The following is a 10,541-nucleotide window of genomic DNA, read 5'->3' as shown; positions in this document are numbered from 1 at the left end:
CCCTCACCACAGTGCAACAGTGAAAAGCCTTTCAAAAGAGAAACCCCTTTCAAACAGTGTCGCGTTCCGAACGTTGTTTAAGCGACATAAGCGATGGGTATTGTGGTATTTAAAAAATTCATATCATAACAAAAATAAACACCGGTATTCGGTATGAACCGGTATACCGCCCAGCACTACTTTGTGGTGTTGCTGGAAACAGGAGCAGATGTTATACAGTGAAGCATTTATCTGCAAGACTCCATATGTCCTCTTAACTATATTACTGCTGTAATATTGTTTCATAAAGATGTCTACATTACATGTTGGATGGTATAATTTCCCTGACTTTTACTCTTGCATTTTGTTGAAATAGTTGATACACTATAGACTGTATAAACCTATTTAAACAGCTTTTTTTTTTTTTTATATTTATTATGTAGGCAACTTTTATGAGCTCATGCTAATTGCCTAGACTACATGGAATTTCTACATGGCACTAAAAAACATCTTGTAAAAATTGTATCCAGAATCTTGGATAGAAATGTCCATGGACACATATTTCAACTACTCATAGCAACCAGCAGCGAGGATTTTGTCACATAAATGTTGCAATATTCCCTCATATATTTCTGCTTGCCTGTCAGTGGCACTTTCATTTATTGAGCAATTTGTTGCCCACATGTGAAAATGACCAACAACACTGTCAAAAACAGAAAAGTCCACACAAACCATCACCAGGCAGGATGATGGTTCGCTGTGCAGGCAACATTCTCCACTCTCCTGCAGCAGACATATCTGCCACATCCCAACAGCAGGCATAAGTACCAGACCCACAATGCAGGCACAAGCTGCTAGTTCCTACTGCAGGGTTTCTTTTTTCTTTTTGCAATAGAATTACAATGACAAGTTATTTGTTATTACTTGGTGAATCATTTATTGTTTAATAACCATTGTGAAATAGCACATACAAAGAGCGAACTACAGTATAACAAATGGAATATTTTCTATAATTCAAAAGTATATTTTTAATTAGAAATTGACACAAAACTTGATTTTAGAAAAGAAAAGAAAAGAAAAGAAAAAAGAAAAGAAAAAAAGAGCCATGGCTGAACAGACCAAGTTGTAATGTGTTGTTTCCAATATACTTCTACTGGACTTAGTTTGAGCCATAACGACTGTACAGTACATCAAATAACAATGCAGTAGTCACGTTGATCAGTGAAAGCAGATGTGGTACACATGTTTGTATAAATTTGTGCCTGCTCTCTATTGACTTCATGCACTTTTTAATCAAGTGAATGTATGAGCAAAATATCAATACTGCATGTGCAAAGTATGCAAGAATAACAATGTACCCAAACACATTATTTAATGTTGTGGAAAAACATGAAAGTTTTGCAACTGCCCAAATCTCACAGTATAACTTTTCAATAGTAGAGTCACATAAAGTGAGTCTAGCAATTAATATAATTAGAACAGACATGCAAAAAAACGGAGTCAGCCAGCAGAAAAGGATACATTGAAGAACCCTCTGATTGGTCATTATTGAATGATACTCCAGTGGTCTACATATTGCCACATACCTGTCATATGCCATCACTGTTAATGTTGAAAAGTCACACAAAGCAGATGAATAAATGACAAATATTTGAATCATACATCCATCATAAGAAATCACATGATCATATGATAATAAATCATACATGAATTTAGGGTAGAATCCAGAGGTTCCAAAAAGTCCATTTACACACAAATTACAGATAAACAGATACATTGGCTCATGAAGCTTCTTATGTGAGATTATAGTGAAAATTACTGTTACATTACAAAAGACCATCAAGGGATAAAACAGTGCAGTGAAAGAAAAAAACACATATCTGTTTTCCATTGTTTCATTGAGACCGGAGAGTGTAAATACTAAGACACTGGACTCATTCTCTAGCGGTGGCTGCATCTGGAATGATATGCAACTATTATGTAGGTTTTGTTGTTGTTATTGGAACACTAATTAGACATAGAAAGTTGTGTTAATTTGAATGGTCATGGTCTTTAACTGGGAAGTCTGTAGATAGATAGATATCAAAAGATGATAAAGTTACATACAATCTTACCATGTTTTCTGTTGGCATGTTTCCTGTAGTGTTTTGTAAAGGTTTGAGTTGGTTTGTTTTATATGGACACTGGTCTCATGCTAATTGCCTTGACCACAAACATTGTAAACAGTTTTAACAAGCTCTCTAAAGGCTTCTTTTCTCTTCAGTCAAAATAACTGTCTGTCTCTGCCCACAAATAGATTTAGAGGAATTATCCGTCTATTTAAAGTTGTCAATCATATTCCTGCCAATGCATCAGTTCCAACACTATACAATATGAAACTTATAATATATGATACAATTATTTACAAAATTACTTTAATATTTTATATTATGTTGTTAGCTCACTTTCAATACAGTGCACACATGATTTACTGGTAAAAATCTTTTAAGACTTGCTGCAGTAGGCCTTAAAACTCAAACATAATACATATTTATATACAGCTTTTTTTTATTGATCTGCTTCTACATAAATTGTCCATGAATCTGATGTTTAAATGTTCTATTATCACAATAACAGAAAAAAAATACAAATAAAAAATATTTAAATAAATCGAAATAAATTTTTACATAACAATATTCAAAATAACTTCGAAGAATGACGTGTTAAATTTACCTTTTTTTTTGCTGTGTTTTTCTGCAAGGGGAAACTATGGAAGCGTATGGTTAGCAATATTCATTTTAAAATTTAATATGCAAAATGGCAATGCAATTTGTAAAATGGCAATGTATTTCTGAATGTATTTGAAAATGCATTCCGAGCCGAAGTATTTAAATTTACATTTTATATATATATTTATTTACATATATATATATATATATATATATAAATATTTGCCTCCTTACACCGTGCCTACACCGTGTAGACACGGTGTTACCTTATATTTTATTCCAATCTTCTAATTCATAATGAAACGCGTGTACCATGGCACCTAAGCGTCGCGTCTGTCTCAACATCTCTCACTGTTTGCATGCAGATTGATGCACGTGACGGGAACATACAAAACGCTTCTACTGCTACTCTACCTGCCCCAGCTGTCACAGAACATGCACAGCCAAGGTGAGTTAACCCTTTAGGCGCCAGGGATTTTTGGGAAAATCAAGATTTAAAAAGCTTGTGTCTTGAAAGGGCTTAAAGATAGAGATCTACTGTAAATTAGAAAAATGTTGGGCATGACCAAAAGTTTATGAGGGGTGTAAATATACTCGTCTAATTTGCATATTATGACGTCTTGTCACAATTTTGCGACTTTGGCGCTTAGAGGGTTAACTTAATATTTAAAATCACGTGCATCAATCGCAGTGTCCATTGGCTGTAAACAGTGGGAGATATGGAGGCAGGCGTGATGCTTCTACCATGGGACGTGCGCTCCATAATGGATTAAAAGAGAGGAATAAAATATAAGGTAAGGTGTTAAATAAGTGAAGAATTGTGCTATTTACTTGCGTGCATCAAGTCAAGTCAAGTCAAGTCACATCTGATGTGATACTATAGCTGACGTCTGCATGGTTACAATTTTAATTGGCGTCAATCGGCGCGCAAACGGTGAGAGATGTTGAGGAAGGCGCAATGTGCCACGGGACACATGCTCCATTATGGATTAAATGAGAGGAATAAAATATAAGGTAAGGTGCCAAATAGTCAGTGGCGTACCGTGGGGTTTTCAGTCAGGGCCTTCAGTAAGCAACTGTAAACTACATACCCTTACACAACTATCTTACACATCTCTGTTACAGCTACCGCAGCCATATGCATATAATGCGCATATTATGCCGCACACAGGCTCTCAACAGCAATGACAGCTGATCAACAATTTCAACAGTAGGCTAGATTAGATTGGTTTAAATGCAGAGTAAATTTCCCTACATGGATCAGTGAAAGTAATCCACCAATACACGGGTCACTATGCACATTCACGTCATTTTAAAATGACGATGCGCCCAGAGCAGCAAAACTGTACAAATGCTGGACATCCACACACCACACTATAACCAACGCACCACGTACACCTCCATAACAAAGTACATGACACAATACTAGTCAAATAATAAAGCACTCACCTGTCACTTGTAAATAGATCCGTGCGTCTGTCATTCCATGTCCCTTTACTCGCATTAAAAAGTAAACACAGCCAACAAAATAACTTATTGTGCTCGGTGCTCGGTGCTAGCTGTTAGCTATTCATAGCTCTCATAGTTGCAATCTTTGAAATGGCACACAAAATCTTTGCTGGCCTTTGTTAGCAAATCCAGTTTGGGTGTAGGTCTTCCTTTCTCAGTTATTTATGTTTTGTCTGCAAAAGAGTGCCTTGAAAAAGGCGTTTTTAGTAGATCGACAACAATATCTGGTGTATAGGCGCTAGCGAATGCGGCTATCATTTTCTTTTCGTTGAATTTCACTTTCCTACCTTGGAAATTCCAGACTAATGCTGGGGGTAGCACTGGGCACGTCACTAGACCCACAGGCCGTGCTGTCATTGAACGTCAAAATTTGATTGGCTGATAACTAATGCTCGTTACAAATCAGATGTGATGTCTTTCAACAAAAGGGTAGCACTATCTGTAGTGCTGGCCGCAGACTTTTTTTTTTATGTAGGATATTCCAGTTCAACCTCAACAAAACTAATCATAGGCAATTTTGTGGACATTACACAAATGAAAATGATACCTGAATAATCAAAAATATTTTTCACACAATTTTATTTTTTATAGACAGCCCACCACTGCAAATAGGTAAATAAGTGTAGAATTGCACTGTCTGTTTGCTTATGTGCATTAATCGTCATGCAAACAGTGGCTGCGTTCCACTCCACTTTTAGACATGCACTCGCAAACTTTCCTCAGCACTTCCCCTCGGGGGAATCCCCGCTGCCATTTTGAAGTGTGTTCCACTTTGTGAAGTGAACGAGGGAAGTTTATATGGACAGATCCTCGGCCCCTCGATTTTGACCGAGGGAGTGAGTCTGATTCATATGCACACTTCAGGCCACTCCACAGACCACAAGGCAACACGATTATGACATCACCGCAGATCGCGTTTAATTTATCCCCACCCCAAATAACTCTATAATATATAAATTAATTTGTTTATACATTTATAACAGCCCAAACATACCTATATTCATATAGAATGCTGCACCAAAAAAATTCGTAAGGGGAAAAATGTAAACAATAAACCAACTCGCAGATTCTAAGTGATCGAGGGCTTAGGACGTTCCAGTTCAGCCCATTCCAAGGGTTCCGCCAGTAGTGGGCACTCGTGCAACGTAATCAATGACGTACATCCGAGTGAAGGAGACGGAGGGAAGTTTGCGAGTGAAGGGCATAAAAAAACGGACTGGAGCGCAGCCAGTGAGCGATGTTGAGGCAGGCGAAATGCGTTTGGTTAATGGTGACCTATTGTGAGCCCCGCCTTGATGTAATGATTGACAGGTTTGGGGCGTGATCGGCTCGGGAGTGCATTTTCAAATCCATTTTGTCTTAAACTACATTCATCATGAGGTACTTAATGAAAATTCAATTTTGCTTGGACATGTTAAACCTATCTAATCAATTTGGGTAATACATTTTAATTTTGCAATTTATAAAGCGTTAAAATATGCATTACATTTACATATAAAAACTAAGGCGAAATGCGTTTGGTTAATGGTGACCTATTGTGAGCCCCGCCTTGATGTAATGATTGACAGGTTTGGGGCGTGATCGGCTCGGGAGTGCATTTTCAAATCCACTTTTTCTTAAACTACATTCATCATGAGGTACTTAATGAAAATTCAATTTTGCTTGGACATGTTAAACATATCTAATCAATTTGGGTAATACATTTTAATTTTGCAATTTATAAAGCGTTAAAATATGTATTACATTTACATATAAAAACTAGTGTAGGAAATGGCAAATGTAAATTATATTTAATTAATTAATTTTGCACTAAACTTTGCACATATGTATGGGAAAATGTAAATTTAAATGCAGAAATACATAACCATTTTACATATTGCATTGCCATTTTGCATATTACATTTCAAAATGAATATTGCTACCCATATGCTTCCATAGGAAACAGGCCGTTCGACATTACATCAGAACGACTGACGAATTGCGATCTCGCCTGAGAGCCCAATCACCTTTGAGTGTAACAAAATGAACCAATGTATATTGGCGTGCGAGATTTGCATCGCAAAGGCTGAGTCACCTTCTTGTTGTCACCTTGGGAGACCGATGTTCACACGAGAGCCTTCCACCGGCAAATTCCCCATGGACCTCTCGCTTCTCAGTGTGTTGTGTGCCGTCAAGCCGCCAACTGACAATGCAGGTTGTCACGGCAACCCATAGCGTCATTTGGCATTCTAGATGAGGATCAGATGTCGATCGCTGCATTGGAGAGAGGACTGTTATGCTCAGAATATGAAGATGACGCTGAGCTCCCCGCTTCTGCTGAATCGGATTCAGAGTTGGAAGCCATGCTTGCCCGGGCCGCTGCGCAGACTCGCTCTGAGTGATCACGGCTGGTAGATTGGTTTCTGGGGACACAGTGCGATGTGGCAATTGCCTAATTTGAGGCAAATTAGTGTCAGTATCTGCCTCAAAAGATTTTCCTCTCTCAGTACCCTTGATGGTGGGGTGGTCAGGGGTTTTGTGGGGATTTCCCAAGTGGAGTTTGCAGTTGCGGTGTATGCCTTCAAAGTGCTGCCACCTGGTGGTGTCGTCTGCAGGTCCCGTCCAGCATCTGTAAGATAACAGCAGCTCTGGCTGCTAAGGCTTGCAGTACTGCTTGAAAGGCCGTCTCTGCCCTGCATCCAATGGCCACCCTGTGCTAGGCTAAGGGTGCCCGTGTGTTATGATTCCCCCTATGGGTGATCCCACATGTGTATTCCTCCATGGTACAGCCTCCCTCACAGTGAGCATGTGTCTTTGCCTGGCAGAGCTGCTCTGCCTTCTCTGCTCGGTAGTGATTTCACCCAAGATAGGCTGAATCTGCCACAGAGACTTTCCATATGTAGCACTGCCCTGATTGGCCGGTCCATGTGTGTAATTTCCACATAATACCTCCTCCATGCAAGATGTGATCTCTGTAGAGTTCCCTTACGCAGAGGTGTAAAAAGTACTAAAAAAATGTTACTCAAGTGAAAGTACAAATACTGAGTGAAAAGTTTACTCAATTAAAAGTATGAGTATCTGGTCAGAAACATACTCGAGTAAAAGTTAAAAAAAAGTACCACATTAAAATTATACTTTAGTATTGAAAAAGTAAAAGTAACAGCAAGGATGAAAACTAGAGATTCTTGTTTATGCATTTAATCTTTCACAATATGAAGTGAATGAAGTAACATACAAAGTGTTATCTGTATATTAAATATAAACAGCTTTAGAACTGTTTGTATTTAATTGTATTTAACTTTCAAACTACAAGACTTCCCTAATGGCATTATGCAACATGCTACTCAAAGTTGTAAAATCTATGGTTTTACTTAAGCAGAAGTCTGCTTTCTGCTGCAACAGCTTCAGCTGCTAGAGTCGATCTGCTGCTTTTATTCCATAAAGCTTGGCACTTGGCAAAGGCCGATCTGTAGATTTTCTTGTAGTGCTCATTTGAGAGAGCTTTTTGGGCATCGACACTTGAGACTAGGTTAAGTATGTGGCAGGCACACTTTTTATGTTTTGGTAGCTGGAATTCGAAGTCATCATCTTGGTCCAGGAGTAGAGAGGCATCTTGGAATTCCACACTGTCACTTCCCTCATCACAGCCTTCAGAATCAGTGTTGTCATCACCTTCACACTTGCTTGCCTCAGTCTTCAGGAAGTTGGAACCACTGTCTGTGGTTGTGCAGACAACCTTGTCATGTATTTCATACTCTGAGTGGATATCATTTATAGCACTGGCCAGTACCTCAAAAGTATAAGAACCCTTTAATATTTTGCAGGCAAGTGCAGCAGAATGTCTTTCAAGAGTATCAGGGTTTATCCAGTGAGCAGTTACACCAATGAATGACTTTCTATGTGCAGTCCAGAAATCCACTGTGGTTGCAATCCATTCAGCTTCACTCATGGCAGCAGTCACTTTCTGTTTCATTTTCAGAGTAGCTTCAGCTATCTTGGAGCGTAAAAAGTCGGCCTTGTAATGACAGAACTGCCAGGCTGCAATGTACTAATCAGCTCTTTAAATTATGGCAGATCAACAGTGCTGAAAGGATGAAGTCCTTTGTTCACAGTGACTGGAAACATATGTTTGACTGGGAAAACGGAGTCAACTTTCAGTTGCTTACTGCTGGAAGCATGGGTGGAGGTCCCGATCTTTCTCTTCTGTGCTGTCAATTTAGGGTGTGTTCACACTTGTAGTTCGGTTCTCTTGGTTCATTTGGTCCTGACCAAAAAAGAAAACGATACATTTGATCCTGGTCCGCTTAACGTTCACACTGGCATTTTTGACAGCGCACCTAAAGATACCGAAAAGCGGACCTGCGCAGACCGATCGGTGTATGACGTCAAAGTACCCATTCACTGATCGGTCTGCTTAGCGCCACTTTAAGTCGAATACACCTAATGCCATCTGCTGGACTAAGCAGGCTCATTTGTGTGTACTTATGATTTTATTTTCACCACCTGCGAACTCACGAAGCGCTAATAAAAGGCAATTTACCTCCTCGTTGCTCCACGTTTGCCCTCTGCTCCTTTTGTTTGGGATAGACTGCATGTTCCGCATCGTCAAATCATGTCGCATAGCGTCCCAGCTTTTAATTACTTCCTGTTTTTGGTTCGTTTAGAAGTATTTGGTCTGTGTTGCGTACATATTTCATTCGAACCGCACCAGAGTTCGTTTGGAAGCGGACTGAGATCCATCTTTTTAGTGGTCTCGGTCCGCTTGTTTGGTGTGCACCAGGGTTCGGATGGCAGCGTTCACACTTACTCAAACGAACTGCACTAACAGAGCAATCGCACCAGAGTTCGTTTTAATCGAACCAAACATGACAAGTGTGAACACACCCTTAGAGTAGTTTTTGAGGTAATTTGGGTGCATTCTCTATCAAACAAAGCAAACAAATAAATAAACAAACAAATATAAAAATACAAGTCTTTATACTGCTATGCAATATAAATGTAACTTAATTACACTTATGCATAAAAGTATGCGCTTATCTGATAAAAGTATTAATAAAACTGAGCCATTGTCAGTCAATTGCAGACTTTATAATATTAAACACTTGTTGATTTCAGAGATTCAATGGCATTTAGTGACCATTGAACATGAATTTATTTTCCTCATTGATAAAAACACAGGACTGTAAGGCTGACATGACAGGGTGGATTGATTTGATAATCATTTTTAATGATTTAGTTTTCGCATTAGTTTTGCATTAAATACAATGTGATTTTCGGTAATCCAGATCTTGCAAAAATGCATTTTGTTTTCATCTTTTCTTGCGCATGAATTCCCCCACAATGAGAATGCGGGAAAATAATGATGATTAAAAGCAATACAGTTAGAGGTGCCAAAGTTGCCATGGATCTGCTTACCAAAACCCTCAACAACTGCCACAGATTGCAGACAATTACCATCGTTTGACAAATAATTTAAAGACAATTACATATGCATTACTAGAATTTTATTACATACGCCTTATATTGTCAATCACATGCATTAGTGAACATACTACACAGATAAGCGTTCAAGGTCAACACGTGCAAAAAAAAAAAAAGTAGCAGTAAACCAAAATTCTAACTTACCTCAATATGCTTCTTTAAATTTGATGGCAAACTTTTGAAAGCCGATATTTCCTTGTTGAGTGGGAGACAAAAGATACATTTAATCTTGTATGAATCCTTACTTATACCACTAAAAGATAATAATTTGCTAAGGTACGGCCACGGGTGCTCTTGATTTTGGACTGTACTCACTGCTGAATCATGTTCCTCCATTTTCTTCCACTGATTGTTATAATTTCTCTCAGGTCTAAGTCAAGGTGCTGTGCATTGTGGTAACTGATGTGACATAACGTCACTTCCAAAGGACCAATGAACATGTCTGGCCAATTACATTGTATGATAAAACGAATCTCATTGGCAGAATAAATGACTTTTAAATTAAACTGGGCATTAGCTCAATTCAATTGGTTTGTTAGTAGTAAGGGAAGATAGAGGAAAATTATCAGCAAAAATTTGTACTTTTTGAGTGTAAATTAAATTGTAAGGAGTAAAAAGTACCTTTTTTATTTAAAAATGTAATTAAGTAAAAGTGCAAGTATTAATTTTTAATTGTACTCAAGTAAAGTACAAATCCACAAAAATAGAACTTTAGTACAGTAATCAAATAAAAATACTCAAGTACTTGACACCCCTGCCCTTACAGGGGTATGCTCTCCCAGTGCTCTGTGGGGCGGGGTGCGAGATGCAAATCTCGCACGCCAATATACAGTGTCTCATTTTGTTACACTCGAAGGTGATTGGGCTCTCAGGTGAGTAACTGTA

General features: G+C 38.4%; 1 protein-coding gene across 1 annotated transcript; it reads right to left on the bottom strand.

Annotated features, from left to right (window-relative positions):
- Positions 1-1,138: 1,138 nt before the first annotated feature.
- On the bottom strand, positions 1,139-1,936 carry LOC107741818 (olfactory receptor 1D2-like). Its single transcript, XM_016554598.1, has one exon. It carries the CDS (start codon positions 1,934-1,936, stop codon positions 1,139-1,141), a length of 798 nt encoding a protein of 265 aa, XP_016410084.1.
- Between the last annotated feature and the right edge of the window lie 8,605 nt (positions 1,937-10,541).

Source organism: Sinocyclocheilus rhinocerous, unplaced genomic scaffold (assembly GCF_001515625.1).
Source record: "Sinocyclocheilus rhinocerous isolate Xijiao unplaced genomic scaffold, SAMN03320098_v1.1 scaffold1337, whole genome shotgun sequence".
In the NCBI taxonomy this organism is placed as follows: domain Eukaryota; kingdom Metazoa; phylum Chordata; class Actinopteri; order Cypriniformes; family Cyprinidae; genus Sinocyclocheilus; species Sinocyclocheilus rhinocerous.
Note: the sequence above shows the minus strand (reverse complement) of the source record. Positions and strands in the feature narration are given on the sequence as shown.

What these genes read in the sequence shown, in the direction of transcription:
- LOC107741818 (XM_016554598.1), bottom strand. Translation starts at nt 1,936, where the DNA reads ATGCAGCCACCGCTAGAGAATGAGTCCAGTGTCTTAGTATTTACACTC.